Raw genomic sequence first — 21,875 nt, forward strand, 5'->3', positions numbered from 1 at the left:
CTAAATGATCTCCAAAGTTCCTTGCCAATATAAATTATTCCATGATTGTAATCCTTAACTATTGCCCATACCTAGGCATGTAAAGTGTTCCACATGAGGTCTAATGACAGCAAGGAAGCATTGAAAAGTCATATTATGTTTGTTTTCTTACAACAGGACTTATTTTTATGATGCAAGCAGACATTTATATATATATATATATATATATATATATATATATATATACCTTTAGAAGCAGAAAAAAAGGTCTAAAAGGGCTGCAGGAAGAGTTTGCAGCTGTTTACATTTTCTTTTACATGTTTTTTTCCCAAAGTGTTAACTAAACCACCATTTCTGAACCATGCCCTATTTGACACCACTCTTGAAAGTAGAATGTAGTGTTCCTAAACATTTTTGTTAAATAGACAGGTTTGTATTAATGCCAGCAGTGAGATATGAAAGGTAAGCATGGCTGAAATGGTCATTTAGAACCACACTTAGTTAACTAGTACAGTAGTAAAGCTACAGGTAGATATGGAGAAACACAGCAAATATGAAAAATAGAGGGAATACCTGTGAGAATCTGCTTTATTAACTAAAGTTTGTCCTTTTTGCAAAGTACTTGCTGTGCAGCTTTTAATTTCTTCCTTTAATTCCTCGTACTTCATTGCCAAGATAGGCAGACTTAAGCCTTCCGAATTAAGGATTCTAAAGTAATTCTCAATATCTTCAAGTGCATCAAGTGCCTGTAAAAAAAAAAAAAAAAAAAAAAAAACACTGTTGTCAATATTTCTATTTAAAATGCAAGCATAAATTCTTTTACATAAACTGATGACCAACGGGCAATTAACATCGCCCATTTCTTCAGTTTCCCCATTTCTCAGAACAACAACATTTTAATTTAGGGTCTGATACTGATTTTGCAGGTCACAGAAGAAAAGAGGTATAATTCAACAAAAGTTTATGCAAGTATGGGCATGCAAGATCATAATTACTCTGAATTTAAAACTATTCAATTTTCAGAAATAGTCAAACAAATTGGATACTGAAGCAGAACCAAAATAGCAACACTAATACGATTAATACAATTGACAGCGTTAGCAGGTTTGTTGAAGCACAACCAAGGAGTTTCACCATTATTATTTTAATGTTTTAAATATATCAAACATATTCAACAAGTAAATTATAATTAAATCTATTTTTATTATAAACATTCTTTGATTTTGCAGACATGCACTTCTGTTTTCTTATACTTGTTCTCCATTTTTCTTTAACGCAAGAAGGTTCTCATTCAAACAACAGAAGTGACAACTCCTGCCTTTTAACGCTGAATGAAGGCAACATTTAAATACTCCATTAGTAGTTAGTAAATAGTAATTTCAGTAAAAATAGAAATGGTCAAATGCACACTGGAAATTATGAACATAAACACAATGCAAGTATTATGCTTTCCAGTGACCTTAAAAGTAGCATCAAAACAACTAATTTTGTTGAACTACTTTGTTCATTTGTTCATTAGATGTAAATAGTCCAAAGGTTCAGATATGCCCTCAGAATAAATAGAAAATGTGTCTTTTCTGAACTATAGTGATTCAGTTTCAGTGCACCACAGGAGTAGCAGATCCAGTTTTATTCACCCTTACACATAACAGGAACAGCGGCATGCTGAGCAGACACAAGAACTAGTCCTGTCTTCATCAAGTACATTCACAAAGCACAGCCCTGTATTATGAAAAGATGCTACCTTTGCTCTCAAAGCAACAGACCTATAATTCATGTAGCTCATTGTTCAAATTAGAAGGGGATTCACTATCAAGGACAGTTTTTGCACTGTTTCCACCTAACCTTCTAACCTTCTCTGTTTCTGTATTGTAAATGAGATCAAGAAAGATCATAGTTACTGGAAGAAAAGATCTTTGTCACTTCAAGGGTCTACAACTAATTTCAATACTAAGTGATGTTTACATGTCGTTTAATAAAAAAATACTGAAGGAATATATCATAGGTTAAAAGACACATGGTTAGAGCCCCACCTGGTGCTCAAAACAAAAACCAGTGCAAGCTGTTGGTTATTTTTTTCAGCATGTATAATAGATATATCAAGTTTGTTGGAGCTATCCCTGGAAGTTATCTGCTTATAAAGTTTCATTAAGTGATCTACAAAGAACATGCCTTAAAAATTACAGAAGACCGCTTGGTGTTTGGCCACCTTGAATTAGGAACTTTTCTAACTAGTTTCTAACTAAAAAGTTTTGGAAAAACATGCATAGCTAATACTACTTGCTGTATGTGCCCATGAAGAACAGGTTTATTGTAAAAAAGAAATAAAGAGCTTTCACAATTTAAGTCTGGTCATTAATTTTGAGGTCCTGCTTTGCAGTAGAAAATTTTCAAATGTAGCAATAGATTTTCAAGGCTCTGAAGGACTTAAAAATCAATTGGACTATGGGATATCTTCAGATAGCAGATTCTAAGCACCTAGTATCTCCAAAAAGGGTACACAAGTCCTTGTTTTGTGTAACTTCAGTGTAATATGCACTTGGTCCAGCACTGCTGGCTAAACACCTTATGTCTCAAAAGCTTAATGCCCCAAATCAAGGCAACAAAATTGACAAACTGTTTTTAAAAAGAGAGCTCACCAATCTGATAGAGGGTTCCTTGCTTAATCCTTCTACTCTAAATCAGAGTTCATTTAACAAATTGTTGCATATTAATACTAGAAAATAGTTTTGTTGTATTTTTGGCAGACACATTGCACCATCCTCCCCTCCCCAGCATTTTAAATGCTAGAACAACACTGGTGTTCTAACAGTTTGGGGTGAAACTGGAAGTTATCAAGACTTCTCAAGTAGTACTTGAAAGGGGAAAAATTGTCTTATGCAACTTTATTTTCACCTCTGATGAGTTTCTAGAAGACAGTACAAGCTAGTGTCAAATTAGCGTTTAAAGAGAGTTTTGATTTTTATTATACGAGCACACATCCACTAGAAACTGGATTACAACCACTTTCCTTATACCAAGAGCAACTGGTCAGTGGAGGGGGGGGTGAGAGAGCGGCTGTGGTGGAGCTTGGCTGCCCACCTGAGTAAAACCACCACAAACCTGAATCACTGTCTGCAGATGAGGACATCTTTGATAGAAATTACTACCTACACATTATCTTGCTGACCTCAGCATCAAGCAAGGACCCCAAGTGTGGGCCTTGTCTCATCATTAGCACTGTGATTATGGGAGTTCTGTGTCTTAACTGACTGCTTTTTTATTGTCATGTATAGAGCATGTACTGTATGGTATGCCCTATATGAGGAATTGTATGTTGTTCTTGATTTTCCTCATGTCTGATTATACATTAGCCCCTGTGGAGAACACTGCAAGTAAATATATACCATTTCGGGTATCCAAACTAGCCTGTAATAGTTTGAGTATTATATAACAGCTTCTGTCTCTTCATACAGCTTAATGATATCATAGCAGAGACAATGACCTTTAAATTCAGATTTTCGCAAACTATGTTTCCCAAATACTTTTTTGGGAAACTGAGTGTTCTTCTCAATATATACATATTTTTAATGCTTTTTAAAAATACATCTGCCATTTTGGATAGAAGTTTCAGAAAAGAGATCATATTAAAGGGTAATCAGATTAGCAATTCTCCATTCAAAATTGTTTAGAAAACTGTTTGCATAATCCCACACCTATCATCCCACAAATGTACACTAATGTTATGATCACATTATTACAAGCTTGGCTTTTTACCAACCTTGCCAGCAGCATTAAAAAAGTTATTGGCCTCTTGTAGCAGGGCTTTCCTTTCTTCCATATGGCAGCACACTTCTTCTTGCAACAGACAGATTTTCTGATTTGTGAGGTTTAGATGTTCTTTTTCTGTATAGTCCTCCGAAAGCAAAATCTTAAGTGCTTCAGCCTCTAATTGTTCCACAGTGGAGTTCCATTCCTGATAGGAAAAATTCCGTTTTAATCAATTACCAGGAGGAAAACAATATACCTACACAAACATCTTATTCATACTTGAAAGCATACATTTTGTTTACAAGCCTGAAATTTATCACTGTTTGAAGCTATTTCTTTTAGGATGAATTCTCAGCAAATTATGTCTTCTTTGTAACAGCTGTCAGTGGTGGCATCCTACATTCCTTTACAGAGTTTCACAGGCAAGATGGCCTGGACAACATAAAAACAACAATAAAAAAACTTTTATGACAAACATCCCCTTAAAAACAACAGTTCATCAAAGAACAAATTAAAATATTGCCTGGGTAACAGCTGCTTCCATTAAGACAATGTTTGCTGAGAACTGTCTGGTAATCAATTAAATCAGATGACTACCCTTTACAGTGAATTGTGGTATCACCCCTAAAACTATCAGTTGTACATTTGCCCTGATTTCCTGATGGACAAAATACAAGTCCATTCAAAGCCTTACCTGATCTTGAACCTTCCTAGTGGCAGTGACAGACAGAAGGAAAGGTACTTTAGAAAGGAAGACCATAATTTGGAATTCAAGCCATAGAATCAAAAGCATTACTGACACTTAATTGAGGTAGGTCCTGTAAAACCGAGGTGCTTTAAAATGGATTCAGTTGAATCAGTACAAGTTTACATACACTTTGTATACATTGCACCAGGTGGATGCATCTAATCAGAACTGATTGTTTATGTTTACTCCTACTTCTTTTTTCAGTTACTCACACTGAACTGACTTGTGTTTCTAGTGTGCTGACCCTAAATCCCTAAAATTTAGGGGTTAAGCCTTCATGCACCAAACTTTTTATTTTTTTCCTAAACCTATGGTAAATACTATTACAGTATTCAGTCCCATTATCTTTTTTAGGTTATGACTTAACCATATAGACATATCAGACTAGGTAGCTCAAATGGAAAAGAGTTTTACTTTAAGAGTAATTTCACCTTTTCCTGTCTTACAACTACTGCTTTGGTTTTTAGTCATTTGATTTTGCTGCATTTTTATAGAGAAAATGATAAATTACCGTAACAGTTGCATTATGTACTTTGACCCTGCTGTGTTTGTCAGCACTTAGAATTGGTGTCTTATCATGCTATTCAAAACAAAAGGAGCATCTGCTATTCTGCAATTTCCAGTGCCTTAGGTAGCATCTTTCTTCCACATTTTCTGGTAATGAATTAAATGTATTTTGAAATAAGACAAACTTTAAAACATTAATTTAGCATTTCCTTCCACAGAATTGTATCAAATGTCTGGTAACTCAGACAGAAAAAATCTAAAAGATATGAGAGCATTTTTTCCATGCAAACTCTCTGAAATGTGCACAAAGAAATTGCATTTTTTTCCAAGAAAACCCTCTAATTCTATATAAGTATTCCTTAAGAACCTGAACTGAACACCTCCATTTTCCTAGAGAAATAAAGAGAGATTAATCGGGGACACAATGAAAGCAAATTATTATTGTTACTTTTGAAATACTTTCATTTTGTCTGTTACTGACAAACAGCTGTAGCAAACTCCTTTTTTTTTTTTTTAGTATTAATTTGAAACAAAAAATAATGACCACTTATGAATTCTGGATGCAAAAATTTTCAGTCTGCACTTCTAATCAAGTGAAATCATACACTATTCCTTAATGCACAACTCCCTTTTCACAAAATTCTTTGTCTCTCTGCTCTAAGTAATGTTGAGCAAGAATAAGGCTTTTGAGGTTAATTAGGGTCTAATGTGCTATGTTTATTCCTGTTTACCTTAAGTGTCTATGTTGGAAATAGCACAGGATCTCTCTCCATACACACAACTTTAATTGACCTAGTTATGAGCAAATCATGCTAAATTGGACCCCTGACATACAACTGTATCAGCACCACAATATCAGCACCATGTTCCAGCACATGTGACTGGAATGAGTGGTACCAAATGTATTCTGAGGTCATATTAGAAAAAGCTTTGTTTACATTAAAACATAATGAGAATTAGAAAACATTACAGTTGGAAGCTTTTAACTGGGATGAATAAACTGAAAAAAGGCCAGGAAAGTGCAGTTGGATATGTGCATCCTCATTTCTTATGCTATTCATATCATAATTAATAATATTTTATGCAAGAATGAAAAAAGAGTATTTTAATGCAACAAAAAGGGCAATTTTCTAGAGTTAGCTTAGAAGCAGATAAAGAAAAAGAGAAAAAAGTTCTGAATTGTTTCAGTGTATTGCAATGTGTAAATCATCATTACAGCAGGCAAGACTAATTGTAAGAAATTGACTCAACTTGTAGAGTTGCAAGAGGATTTCATTGTAAAAACATTCACAAATCCATTGGGTATATATTACCCAATAGCAGTTTTCAAATAATCTTGAAGCAAAGGTTAAACTGTCTCTTTAACACTCAGCCAAACTTCTTTCATAACCTTTCTCACACACATATTAAAAACAAAATAAAACAACATAATTTATTGCAATAATTTATAGTGTTTTTTTTTTTTTTTTTTTTTTTTTTAAAGTATGGAAATGACAACCTTGCACACTCTTAAAATATTTTGATCTCTCTAAAAGCTATTTCATCACCACTCAAAACCAGTTCAACTTTCTATAAAGTAGCTGGAGAATTTCTAGTATTTCCAGCTTTCTATTTGCAAGGAAAGATTTCTACACGTAAAAAGCCTATACCTCCTGTCAATAAGGACATACAAACTCAGCAGAAAAATCTTTGTTCTTTCTGTACTTTATCATCCAACATGTTAAATTTGTAACAGTCTGCTTGTCAGCACTAAAATATTTGTTACTCATTTCCCCTGTAAAGAACACAAAGGCTACTACTACTTTGACTTTTTTTTTTTTTTTTGACAAGAAACGTGCGTGAATTCCTCTGACCTACTGAGGCGGCAAAGCACTATTATGTGCCTATATTCAATGTGTCTCCTTAGCTTATATCACTATTCCCTTTTTTTCCTCACAGTAGTAAGCCTTTTAAACATTTGGTTTCACTATTCCATCTGAGAAAAAAAAAAAGAGCTCTTCCGCTCTTCCTAGGTTATTTGATTGATCAGGTATTTTTCAAGAGGGTTATAACTGATGGATGAAATGTCAAAAAACATGGTTGATAACAGTGATGGTGATACTGAATTTTGCCATTAAGAACTATTCTGAAACACTAGTTTCAGGATAGAGCATGTTAATACCTATGATGGCTATGACAGACTCAATAACCATGCAGATACAGGAAAGACGTGCTCTCCAAATAATCCTTATTAAAAGGGGGACTGATTCCAGCACCCTTTACTCCTTTATCTCTAACGCTATTTGGCCACAAAGCACTGCTAGTGGTTCTTTCCTACCATGTCAAGCAACCCACAGAACTGTGACAGAAAGTTGTTAATTAGTGCCAGCATAGTCCCACTGAAAAATGAATTCCAGGCATGAACTCAGAAAGAACTAGAATCACTCTTCCTTCAATCTGTCTCTCCTCTATTCTCAAATCTTACCTGGTGTGGGAGTGTGTAGGGGGCCCATTTAATGTTTGTGAGGGTAGCATTGTATTGTTTTGTTTTTCCTCTTTTTATGAATCATTGTTTTTGCTCTTGGTTATTGCACAAGACAGAACTAATGTTCAATGGTTTCACCTCTCAACAAGGTCAAGAGAAGATACCAACTTAAGAACGTAATAAACCATTCTCCTATCTTCTGTCAGCCCAGTCACACAAATAAAGGTCTGAATCCTTTTTAGTCTTGCCTCTGAGCAATTTAAACAAATCATGTGCCCTGACAATCTTAATGCAAAAATACATGCAAGTAAACGAAAGCGTATTTTCTGTTTGAAACTGTTCACAACACAGTTTCAATTCTTTCCATTATCTTACTCCCTATGGGAACACTTAACACTTGTCTGTATGACAGCAACTTTTCACCACACTCTCAAAACTACAATATACATATGAAATGTTACTTGAAAAGATGCATTTATACCACTGTAAGACCTAATACAGAAATCTGAAAATTTATTTTATCAGTCCTTATTATTTCTGATAGAATGTTATTAGAAATCGTAGTGGCCATTCAGACAGTATGGGAAAGACACTAATTAAGATTATTGCAGTGGGGTAAATAAAATATTTTAAAGCTACTAATTGCTTTTTGGAAACATTCACAGTTTATGGAATCAGGGAACTAGCCATAAATTACAACAGACATCAGCTATGCTCTAAGCAATCACCAAGCCACAGAAACCATGTAATTAATTAATTGGCCAAGTATTGTGTAAGGTCCTCCTCGGAGTTATGCCTGCAAATAAACTGAGAAGTTCTTCACAACTGTTTTCATATTTGCTCACATGAACTGATAAAACAGTTAGCTGTTTGATCTAATAAAACTTCTGAAGCCTTCTGGAAACTACATTTCACTCAGAAATTAATGTAGAATATTAACAATTTACTTCTTAATTAGCATATAAGATACTAAAGGGATTCCTGAAGGGAGGACAATTCTATCTGTAGTTTTTGTGTTACCAGAAAAATCTGATACTGTATTTTTGCTATTACTCAAGAGATTGCTTTCACAGAATCACAGAATTTCTAGGTTGGAAGAAACCTCAAGATCATCGAGTCCAACTTCTGACCTAACGCTAACAGTCCCCACTAAACCATATCCCTAAGCTCTTCTTTCAATATATATACAGCAAAAGTTGTCTGCTTTTATCTTGACAAGATGTTGAAGAATCAGAGGTAATAAAATTACACAGTAAAATTGTAAAAGAGGAATTTTAAAGCACTAATTCAGTTCATTATCGTAATAGTTTTATAAAGAAACTTTTAGTTTCTGCTCCTAGATTTTCCAAACGACATGGAATCGTACCATACTTATGTAATTTTTTGTGTGCTTTTTTTTTTTCTCCTGCTTTGCTTGTGCAAGCACTGCAGAAGAATTTAGTTTTTCACACACAAACTTCTCTAAATTAAGAAAATCTGTTTTCTGACATGCTGTATTTGTTCCTATAGGAATGGTCTTTGGATGAAAACAGGCTGTGCGGTCACATGAGTTCTCCAAACACAACTGTTAGAAATGATATCATGATGATTTATCTTGACCCAGCAACAGCACTTACCTGATGAGAGCACAATTGAGCACCTAAAGAAATGTTCTAAATTATATGCAATTTACATTAAACAAGTGTTTTTTTGATATCAACATTTTCTTAGATACCTTCTTGCTTTTATGAGCCATGGTAAAAGATTATTCTCTAGAAAACTGCTATTCACATTGAAAATAAAATTTCAATTACTTTTGTACCTAATAAATAAATTGATATACACCTGTTTCAATCACATATGCAGTTCAGTAAGAATGGATTATGGTAGTAGTGGCGGGCTTTTTATGCTCTATCAAAATTTTAATTTTGATACATTTTATTAAATTGTTTTTCTTTAGTATTTGCAATGTTGTTTAATACATAAACTACCAATATAGAAAATTGCCACTACATTGAAAAACAAATTAAACAGCATAAGGGATTACTTTTCCTTTGCCTTGTAAATAGCTTTTAAAGTTTTAAACGTGAAAAATACCGTCAAACATGAAAGTTTTTGTTAAAAGAAGTAAAATGAAAAAAAAAAAAAACAACACACTAATTCAGACAAATATATACCACACATACCGAGTGTATTAAACTCATATATTAAACTCATAAGTTCATGTTTTGATATTTATTTTTAAAGTTACTTCACTATTCAGTTATCATATTTCTTACTTTCACTTTGACTTCCATTTCTTTATGCTCTTGAAGTAACTCTTCATTTTCCAATAAAGACGAGCCTAGGTTTTGCTTGTGTACATAATCTCTGATGTTCTTCTTGTACCAAGATGTTACCTACATAAATAATATAAAGAATTCTCAGTCAATGAAAACTTGAAAAATGCCTGTCCGTTCTTTGAATACGTACAAGATGGTTTCATCTAAAAAAGCAGCCCTAATTTTCATTCTTTTAATTTTTCATTCCTAATGTTGATACTTTTATTCAAATGTTTGCATTAGTACTATTTTAAAGTTAATAAATACAGAATAAAAGGATTGTGATCAAAATAAACACATACTGGAATATATATATAACAAGACAGCTTTAATAGCTTTCAAAATGAAAAAAATCCTACATCTCACAGATTTGGACTTTAGCAAATGTCAATAACAAACACTTTCATTAGTCAAACTGTTGTAAACTGCACAGAATGACTTGCATTTATTTCTACTTGATTAATTTTATGTACCTCTCACTTTCATTGTAAACTGCACATGGCAGGAATTCCTGAGTGAAGCTTTGTATTTTAAAATAGTATTATCAAGTAGACTTCTTTCAACCTTTTCAAAGTCTGGAAAATCACCACCCTAATTAAATAATTAATAGCATACTCAGAATTACTTTGTACTGCAGGTACTACGTATTTTTAAAGCATGCTCCAGATTTTTTTCCTATCTGTTCATGTAGAAGCTATTTTAAATAAAAAGAAAGGATTCTAAGAATGAAAGAACCTTAAAACTGAAAATGTTTCCAACACATCTAAAAAATAAAAAACAAAAGATAGAGCAAATTATCAAATTACTCAACAGAGCCTGGAAGGTAAACAATTTGTGTTGCTGCTAAGCCTTCAATTTCTTGAGCATATCCTCCAGATGTGTATTTACTGACTTTTTTTTTTTCTGGAAGCAATTTTTCACAGAACAGGGGGAGAAAACAGGATAAAAAAGCTCTTCAAACGAAATAAAGGTATCAACTTAACGGTTACCATCACTGGCAAAACAGACTCTATATCAGGAAAATTCATTTAATTTGTTGCCAGTTGCAGATTTAGATGGTGGATTTGGATTTCTCCAGGCTCAACCACACTCCTTCAGTCCCAATTCTTCTACATCTCTCCCCTCACAAAGCAGCACAGGGGGGCCAGGGCGTTACAGTCTGTACATAACAGCTTTTCTGTGCTGCAGCTTCCTCCTCACACTTTTATCCTCCTCCAGCATGGGATCTCCAGGGGCTGCAGTTCCTGTCAGGATACCCTGCTCCAAAATGGGCTCTCTGTGGCTACACTTCTGTCAGGGATTACTCAATTGACACACCTTCTCCACAGTTTGGGTAGCTACTCCTATATTGCTTCTCTTCATGGGCTGCAGGTGTCCTTCTGAGACACCTGCGGGACTACCTCCTCCTTCTTCACTGACCTTGGTGTTCTCAGGGCTGTTCCTCACAGGTTTTTGCCCCACCCTCACTCTTCACACAGCTGGTGCAGCCCTTTTTCCTTTCTCAACTGTGCTTTCACTAAGGCACCAACAGCTTCACTAAAGGAGAGCTCAGCCAAGTTCTGCCACAGCACCCTTGGAACTTGCTGAAACTGGCTGTGTCTGGCACAGAGCCACCCCAGGCTCTCCCCACATATAAAAATAGTAAGAGGAACTAAATTACCACTTTAAGAAAAAACAGCACTGGGGATCAGACATTTGGAAATACAAAAGGGGAGAAGTCTTGACCATAACAAAGGCAATGGAAAAACTACAGCTAAATTCACTGGTGCCATGATTTCACCACTAGCAGCTAGCAGAGGAGTAGCCTTAATTTGATTTGATTATAGAATTTGGAATAACTTAACTATATTCAGGTCTATATGACAGCACTCATTGTAAAACATAATTTTTGATATTTATGAAAAATGTTTTTTGCAGAATGTGCTGGAATCATATGTGAACTCTAAAGTTCACAGATGAACTTCATACAACATCTTAATCATTCAAATAGTTCTAAACATTAAAAGACAATGGTTATATTTGCCTCCAAATTGTCCAAGCTAAACTTGATGCTCTCATTCTAGCTATTGAAGCACCACAATGCTGGGCACAGCTATCAGAAAAAATCAGCAAAGAGCACACTGCCAGCAGATGTAGGCCATGTTTAGATGATTCTCTACAGCAGTGTTGGTGCATTAAATACCGCTTCAGATTTCTTCTCATGTATGTGCACGTTCACGTATGTATTTCCAGATCATATTTACTAGATGTTAGAATGCAAATATCAATTTATCATAATGGAAATTTGATTTCAAGTAAAGAAACGGCAGAACCTTTCTATATCCTGACATATATAAATACTTTTAGTCAAGATCATAAACCTATTTATTATGCAAAGATTAAAAGGGAAGAACACCCTGAATAATTCACCAAGATAAAGATACCTTACTTTTTTTTTTTTTTTTTTTTTTTTTTTAGTCAAACTGCATTTAATGAAAAGAAAATAAAAAAGAAGTTGTGACTTACACCAGGATAGTTTGTTTCCTATATATCTGTCTGGATACTTGATATGGGTGTACTAACCTGTACTCTGAATTTTACTCAGCTCTTATGTCTGCCCTTGATGCTACCAAGAACCAGAAATAATTTTAATTGTCTCATATATGCATGATTGAAAAAAAAAAAAAAAACATTCATAAATCTACTTCCAAAGATAATTAATTATGCACAAAATAGTCTAGTCTGACTGATTTTCATTAATGAGATTATCAGAAAATAGTATGCTGACACTTCCAAAAAGGAAGGCTAGACACCCTTCTCTAAAGGTATAATAAGTACACTTACACATATGAAAATACTGATAAAGAAACATGTTGCAATCATCTTATCATCACATTCCAATTGGAGATCAAAGGAAGGTGCTGCATTTTTAAACTTTAAACTTAAACTTTACAGCTTTTTTAAAAAAAAAAACAAACAAAAAAATCTGCATTAGTAATTGTGCATAGCAAAACAGAGGAGCAAAAACCCACTCGTATCTTGCACAGCAGAGCTCATCTCCAGTACACCACTTCCTCTGTATCCCCTGAACTCTCATTAACATCAATGGGAGTTCAATATGCTCTTCTTACATATGTAGCAACATTTGACATCAGTCGGAGTTCAGTCCTGTACAGAGACTAAAATATTAGATTTCAGATCTGCTGAGAGGCTTTAAGAATTGAATTTGTCAGCACAGAAATATATGCATAATGTCTTAGAGACCAGAGGGAGACATTTTACATAAAGTCTCTAAAAGTTAATTTTCCAGTGTTTGTATTTAAATATGAATATATTACTTGTAAATGATGCAGACATTACACCAGGCTTGACTGGTAATGAATCATGATTGAATGGCTAAGCACAAGTATATTCTAAAAAGCATGATTCTAAAAACTATTTGAATTTGTCATTCCTTGTGTATACGAGCTTCAAACTGGATGCAGGTATGAGCTAACAGGTAGTTAAATACTAGCCCCTCTTTCAATTATGCTTAAATTAGGGTCAGTCTGGTTGCTCCCAAATACCTATCTGGTTATCTACCTGCTGTTTGGTTACTCCCAAGTATTTAGCCCTTGCACAATGAGGACAGGTAGAAATCTTTGGCAAAATTTATGAAATTGTGTGGTCTTTACCATCTCAGATAATGTGAATTGTTTTTGAAAAGTGTGCTTGAGTCAAAACAAACAAACAAACACATATTTCTCTCTTACTCTTCAATAGCAAAAATGCTTCCATTTGAGCGTTCCTGTATATTTGAATACTATGTGACAACACAGGGATAATGAAGTAATTGTAGTTATATCTAATCCTTTTTTAAAAAAGGATTTTTTTTTTAATCCTAGATGAAAAACAACACAGTTCCAATCTACTGAGTTAGACTGATACTGACAGTTCAATTCTTGCTGTTGTAAATTTATTAGAATTCACTAAACTTAAGATCTTTCTTTTATGCGATAGCTATGTGGTAGTACTGGAAAAAAAAAAAAAGTGCCATGAAAAACAGTAACAGCAATATGCATCTCTAAGCAGGCACTAGATATTTTTTTACTTGTTTGTGTAGAAATTGATAAAGCCTTCTATACTGTCATTCATTTTTCATTATTTCCATGTAAGCATATAAGATCAAGGGCTTTTTTTTCAGCTATTTTATAATTAGATATTGAGATTAGGGCATTTGCATAAAGACAACACTATTTTTATCTGTTCTATCTAATCAATAAATAATTCTTGCTCTGTTTCTTGCAGCTACTGCTGTTGAGTGCTCCAGAAATAAGGCTGTCAGTTTGCTTGTGTACCTTAACAATTATGTTGTCTCTATGCAAAACTGCAAGTAGTTTTGTTTGTTGAGTAAGGTGCTTCTCAGTTTAAGCAACCTCACGTGCAGAGCAGGTGCCTACAGAATGGATTATGGTTCATAGGTTGGCATTTTCCACTGATATAATGGGGAACTATTTTGGAGGCAAGGAATGAATACAGAGGCATTACAATCAGAACTGTACTGTTTGTGGTCCATACAAAAATTTAACCTATTAACAAAACACTTAAAATAACTCAGCTTTAATCTTATTAGACTTTGGCAGTTAAATTTGCATATGTTCCCCCTTCTCAGAGCATGCTTTCTATCCAAAGACATGGCGGCAGAGCAGGACTCTCCCTGTATCTTTTCTCTGGTAAAGTCTGTGGTGTCTCTCCATAAAAATGACACACAAGAGTCTGCTATTGCAGAAGTTCATCAAATAATGCACACCACAAACAGAGAAAAGTTATCTGATCTGAACACTGGGAGATGAAGAGTGAAAAGGGCAGTAGGACTGGAAAGAGGAAAAGAAAGAGTAAGATTCAGATATACCTAGGCTTTGAAAGGAAGGTACAAAACCAAGATGTATTTGAGAGATTCAATAAGAGATGGGAGCTAAGCTGGGAGAAAGAAGAAAAAGAGATTGCAGGCATGTAAAACCTTTAAACTATACAGAAACCTTACAATACAGAACAATACAGAAAAAACTTTTGATTTGACTCCAAGAACACAATAATTAGTCAGACTTTTAGTCACACGAATTTGCTAACTATGCTATATCTTCTCTTTAACTGACTGGTCCAAAAACAGCGTTCTGCAGCTATCAGTTGCTGCTATAGCTCATTTAGTTAGTGTTCTGGGAATCTGATTTGAAGGGAATCTGGTTTGTTTTGAAGCACCACATTTGATAACTTAGAGAAGGATATATTTTTCAGAAATAATACAGAAGAAACTTACACTATGTAAATATTGCTTTGAAGGCATTAAACATATTAAAATAAATTATGAGGATGTTATATATAAAGTCAAATATTCAAGTTAGGATCTCACAGAAAAAAAAAAAAAAAAAAAACGAGCCAGGGATGTTACCCTAATAAATATACTTAAGCTCCTTTTCTACCATAGTTTACTGTGAAACAGTCCATGATTTTTTTTATTGTTTTATTTTATTTTTTTTTAAACTGTGGTTTTCCTTACTGTTATGTCTTACCTTGTTCTCTTGTTGATGCCACAAAAAAATTTGCAGAACCTGCTCCAGTCCTTGACGCTGATGTTTAAGAAATCTGTCCAGTTGCCGCCGCCTGTCTTGTAGCAGTTCAAGGAGATTGTCAATTTTCAAGCAGCTGCTATGGGCTCCCTGAATTAGCTCAGGATTTGCATTTGGCCCTTCACATTTGAATCCTTCTATAAATTCAGTTAGTTCTTGGCTTTTGTTTAGAAGTGTAAGCGACTTTTCCAAGAGCTCTGTAAGAAAAGAATTTCACAAGGAAAAAATAATTTATAAATCTAATACCATTTTTCAAATGTTACTCAAATATTTTTAAAATGGCATACCTATTAACATACACAAGCATAATACATTTTCATTTAACACAATAAAAAACTGCTAGAGAGTTAAATTCTTTCAACAGCATATTAGAAAAAAATATCATATTTGTTCTGAGATATTTTTCAAAAAATTATTCAGGGGAAAACAAAAACTATCCAAGGAGTCAGCACACACACACACCGCCAGGAGCAGAATATTGTTTGTACCTTTTGTGTGATGCTCTTGTTGCAGAAGGAGTTCTTTCAAAGTGTCAATATTGTCAAATTCTTGAGCATTTTTTAAGAAATCTTCAACTTGGTCAATTTTAACAGCAAACTGCATTAGGAAAACAAAGAGTGGGAGGAAATACAATATAACTGTATTTTACAGAACTCAATCCTCATTTCCGTATTATAGGGCAAAATCATTAGAATTTGTAAGTTCTTGAAAAAAAGCATTCTTAATGACTGATAGATACAGTTTTTCAGTGTATCTTCTTTTGAGGTTTGCATTGACTAAGAGGACCCAAAATTCAGTTGTAACACTCTGAAACTAAAGTTTCAGTTGATGTCAATCATCTTTTCAATATAGACTTCAAACACACTGCAAAGATAGTCTTAATGGAAATATCTGTTAATTTTAAAACTTTCAGTAAAATCTCATTTAACAGGAATTAAACATTTAACTTAGATCTCCTTCCCAGAAATTATTTCCCATGTTACCCAGAAATTATTTCCCACGTTAATATGTTGATGGAAAGAAACATTTGAGGGAAACATCAGACAGATACAATCTTCAAAGCAATATTTTGAAGGTAGTAATAAGTAGAAAATTTAAGCTATATTATGGTAAACATATAGATTGCCTGTATTGGGAAGCAGCATCTCTGTAATGAAGCCTAAAGTTAGGTTACTCCTTACAAATCATTCTGCCATAGGTTTCATATATTAAATATTGTAACATGCTAGGTTTCTTGGAGCAGGTCTGGTAATCTGCTAAGATTGTTAAAAATAGGATTGAAATTCTTCAGCTTGCACCTTTGTAGGCACAACTCAAAGTGTGTAGGCACAACTCCAAGTATGAGTACCTCAGAGCCTAGGCACATATAATGTATCTTAGTTAACCTTTATAATTCTATTGCTTCATTTCAAGAATGAAGAAACCAATAGAGTTCATATTTGCATTTCACTGTAATAAAAGATGTTGAAACCTATGATGAAATTAAGGAAGATGAAAACCTGTCTGCTTATTCTCCCTTTTCTATTTTTCCAGATTTCCTTCCCTTTTGCTCTAAAAGAAATGTATTATTTATCAACATTTGGGATTTGATTTCTGATTTTCGTTAAAGAGAATTCTTGAGGTAATGTTTGTGTTCTATCACAATAAAACAAAGATTTCCATAATCACTGGTTGTCATATAAAGAAAAGCCTTTCCCTAAGAATTTTCAGTTATTCCTATTTAAATAAATATTGTGTTTTGTTGTTTGTTTTTTAATTTCCATCTGTACATAACAGATATGATTTGTGCTACGATTCAGCTGCTGCCCTGTGTTTTAATGATATAAACCTGTTGCTTGAACAATTCAACTACCCCTTAAAGGATTTAATTTGCACTAGGTCAACATTTTGTGGTACAGAATTTATCATATGGAATATGATCAGAATCATATCAATATGATAGAATCATATCAGAATTTATTTACCAACTTTGTACTCATTTCTTCATATAATACACACGGCCAGGACACAACAATTAGTAGTAGTCTGTTGATCTTACAGATCCTTCATTTGGAGCTCTTGGGACAGTTAGCATTTGAATGGTTGCTTTGGTAATTTATATGTAAACCTTAGCCATTGTAGAAGGAAATTTATCAAGTTAAATTATTAAACAATTATTATAAGTTCCAGAGATGACAGGAAAATTGAAGGCAGGGAGCTACAGGAATTATCACCACTTTGACAAGGGTGAGAGACACAGAAATTAATTAGCAGGGGAAAGAACAACATTCTAAAATCTGTCTTCTGGACTCACACAAATACCTTTTTGTGTATTTATGCAAATGGAAGTCTTGAGCAAAGGACATGGAAGTCTTGAGTAAAGGACTGGCAAGTTAGACTACTGTTTGCAACCATAATTACAATAACTGTATGTATATTATAGTGTAAAACCTTCTGTGGCCAATCATCAATAATCGTTAGTGAAGACATCTGAGAATTCAGCTCTTCCAGTGCCAAATAATTTGAATCACAATGAATGAAACAAACTCTGGAGAATGTCCACATTCACCGAATTATGCATTTTAGGTTTTGCTCCAGTTCCATTTTTCACTGTTACTTTTCTGTCAAGTACAAATCTTGGAGAAATCATGACTAAGATCTTTTTTTTTTTTTTTTTTTTTTTTTTTAATTTTTTGTTCCATTTCATCCTGAACTACAGAGTAGGAGGAAAAGAAAGGATACATTAAGAAAATAATAATCTCTTGATCACTTCAACCCTTAGGAATGCAATAAACCGTTAACATGTTAATTTAACATAAAACATTAACATGCATAACATTGTTCATTAACATGTATTAACATGTATAATTAACATTAACATGTATAACAGAGTAAAAACACAATGGAAAGAGTTTCTGTAAGACATGAAATGCTTCCAGTTAAGAGACATTTGATTTAAAAACAAACCTCCAGAGCATTTTCAAAGAACACTGAAGTAAGTTCCAGAAGTGCCTGTCGCTTCTCTAACATAATGATGAGAGCATCCCATGCATCTCCGAGTGTCTCTGCCATGGCATCATACACCTGACTCTTGTCTTTGTTCTCATCTGCAGCCTTGTCTGCCTCATGCAGCAGGTTCCATACTTGGTCTTCCAAAGCCTGGGAAGAAAAAGATAACGAATTCTGTAAACAGAACCCAAAATGCAGTGCTAATACTGGCACTAGGATACTTTTTTAGTCGGTCTGAAACTACCCACAAATCTCTCACTCATGCTCTATTTCCAGCTCCTAAAGATATGAGTGTAGCTGTTAATGCTTGTTTCATTGTGAAATTCTGATTTTCTTCTGCTCTTAAGAGGAAACATTTTTATGAAAATTCATATGAAAACAAGTGTTAAGGGTATTTATCATCCTCTCTCTAAAATTTAGACTCATTTACTTTTACATCAGTTTAAGCACAGGAACATTCCTGGAAGTAGTTGCAATACAAATATTTTGGATCTTCTTCCACATGCTGTCATGCTCTATTGATATTAAATGAGGAAGAAAATTTGTAAAGCTTTGGTAATTTTTTTATCTTGTAACTTTCTAATAAATCTGTGATTAGTTCAATGCTATCCAGAAAAGAGTAGTTTGAACACAGCATGCATTCTCCAGAAAACACCAAATATATGCAATGTTTCAAGGATCAACTTACTGCATATTGCCAAGGCTGGCCACCAAATAATAAATATTCTCTGGTCAAAACAACCATTCTATTGCGTTTCATTCCCTTTAGTAATTTCAGCACAACAAAGGTAACTTTGTTAAAGAGGTATAAGCTGGGCCATTTCCAGCTTATATTTAAATGTTTAGTATCAAGAAAATTGATTAGTGTTTGTTGGCTTTTTTGTTTGTTTTTTCCTATCTCAGATCTTCATCATACGCATGACTAAAAGTATCAATGTCTGCTGTTATTACAAGTGCTATCACATGAATTTGTAATGGTAAAAGAAATCTATATTAGGCAAATTAAAATCCATGATAAATCATCCTCATGACACAAACTGATGAAGACTAAGAAATTGGAAAACTCAAAAATCTCTTGACAGTTCAAACTGTCAGCTTGAAGAGGCTCATCAGCTGCTTCTAAAAGCAGTACTGTAAGAGTGGTATAAAAATATGGATTTTTTATTCTTTTACTGAAAAAAAAAAAAAAAAAAAGAAATTAACTAACCTTCACATACTGATTAACTCAGAAAAAAAAAAAATAATTTTTGTTGGCTTTACCCAAAATGTGGTGTATGAAAGATGCATCTGTCATACTATAAGTGGCAAAAAGGGCACCAAACAAACCTTCTTTTTCCTGAAGTACATGGAAAAGTAATTATTAGCAGCACCTCGAATTACACTAATGAAATACACTTAATGTTTAGTGAGAAACCCGTGATAAAGAGCACCTAATAAAAACCCAGTGTTTTAGAGAAAAATACAAACGTTCAATTTTATTTTCTGAATACCAGGAAGGGAGAATACTGTTTTCTAACGTCTCAGTAAAACTAGCTCTTTTTGTTCTGCTGCATCCCTTTCCTAATAGCCTCATAGTATAGAAAAAGATCAAATCCACCAGATCCCATATTTAAGTATGCAATATATATTATATAAAATAATATATAGTATATATAACAATATATACAAATATTTAAAATAATAAATATATAATAATATATATAATGAATGATATATATATAAATCCCCCAAATGCCAAATCCCATATTTAAGTATATAATATATAATAAAGGGTATATAACGTATAATAAAGGGTAATTGGATCTCTTTATACTTTCAGTACAATTTGAATTTTAATTCATAAACTAAAATTAAATTTAGTCTTAAAAAAATAGTGTGTGAAATAGTGTTATATGGCAGGTGTTGCCAGCTCCATGCTCCCTGCACAGCAGACAAAATGTTTTTCAGACAATATATATTATTAAGAGAAGAGAAGTGAAGAAAAATGTTTACTTGGCTCTGGGGCCAAGGAAGTGCTTTGCTTTAACCTTTGTATAGCATGTTTAAGAAATATTTGAAAACTGTCAAAGACAGTACAGCAATGAGTGTGGGGTAAGGAGGAACAATACATTTTGCAGGCAAAATGGCCTACAGTTAAGTCTTCTAATGTTCAATTCACTCAGAGTTTAACTTAAATAGCTCTTTAAAAATATCCAACAGCTTTTCCCAAGCCAAAAATGTTCTGAATAATAATAATAATAATAATAGAAGTTGTGCAGTGAATCGCATCTTCACCTTCCTAACCAAAAACATACATTCTTCATTTCTGTTTTTCTTGAGACAGCAGAACTTCATGCTAGATTAAAAAAGCATCAAGGGTTGGATGAGCAGGCAGAATGAAGCACTCCATTCCTATACCGAAAACACCAGAACACTGTTAAAACAGCAATGGCAGAGTCATTTGGATAACCCATGGACGGTTGCTCCTGGGCATCTCTTTTTCAGATATAAACTGCTGTAGTAGAATCCACACAAATAATCATTTTTCCAGCACAAATGTGGTGGCATTTGTTAGGAGGATAGTCTGTGAATCTCTCAAACCGAGCAACAATTTGGAATGCTATATCAACAAATACTTTCAATTCAGTATTGCTTATGTGAGCTAAATCAATTGATGAATAAAAATAAAACTTTTTTTTTTTAATCCCATCATAGTTACTGTGACTATTTGCAGAAATGTATGATTTGGAATTTGATCATGATAGCTGAAAAATCACTGTTTGTATGTATAGCTTTATGGTCCATACATGCTTTTTTCAGCCTTACAAGTAGTATTTTTATTTTACAGAACATAGCCAATTAACAATGATTAGAAACATATGAAAATTCACTCTTCTTCCTCTACCTCCCAATATTTGCATTGACCCTTACAGTGGAAGGAAATCAGCTCCTACTTTTCCACTTTTTTCTACAGAACCTAGAATAATCTAATGCCTTGAAGCATTGTGATCTGCTCTGTTCATTAGGTTTATTAATTTTATTGAAAATTTTCAGACTAGAACCTGCACCAAAAAAAAAAAAAAAAGGCAAAACAGCAACAGGCAGATGGAATTTATGGTGTCTTTTGACAGGCTATTTTGAAAAAAAAAAAAAAACAGGAAAAAAGGCAACATTTTATTGTGTCTGGGCCATAGAAAAAAACATATTGTTAGTCCCTGCTGAGGAAATTCAGAATATTTCCACACATCCTTGGAAAGGTGATGTCCTTTAGGAAGGACATCAGACTTGACATCAGACCTTCTCCCATCAGACTTACAACTATTTAAGACCCAGGATCTGAATTTCCTTCATCAGGAGTAGCTATGACTCTAAACTGAATTTAATCACAAGAGTTTTTTCCACACTCAAGTAATATCAGTTAAACCACTTTCACTTTTTTTTGTTTTCCCCCCAATTTCCAGATTTTTTTCCATTCAAAAAATTGACTCATGGAAAGCAAAATATTTCACAGTAACCTGAATTTTGATGGAGTTGTTTTATTTTTGTTTGTTTGGGGGAGGTATTTTTTGTCATTT

General features: G+C 33.7%; 1 protein-coding gene across 1 annotated transcript in view; it reads right to left on the reverse strand.

The window, feature by feature from the left end:
- Positions 1-21,875, reverse strand: part of CCDC141 (coiled-coil domain containing 141) — an 82,616-nt gene that overhangs the window by 47,831 nt on the left and 12,910 nt on the right. Inside the window, 6 exon segments of the mRNA XM_068685835.1 lie at positions 553-725; positions 3,740-3,934; positions 9,707-9,826; positions 15,277-15,530; positions 15,822-15,930; positions 18,280-18,471. Coding sequence (XP_068541936.1) covers positions 553-725; positions 3,740-3,934; positions 9,707-9,826; positions 15,277-15,530; positions 15,822-15,930; positions 18,280-18,471 — 1,043 coding nt within the window.

The sequence above is a fragment of the Anas acuta genome, chromosome 6 (assembly GCF_963932015.1).
Source record: "Anas acuta chromosome 6, bAnaAcu1.1, whole genome shotgun sequence".
NCBI classification, from domain to species: Eukaryota; Metazoa; Chordata; class Aves; order Anseriformes; family Anatidae; genus Anas; species Anas acuta.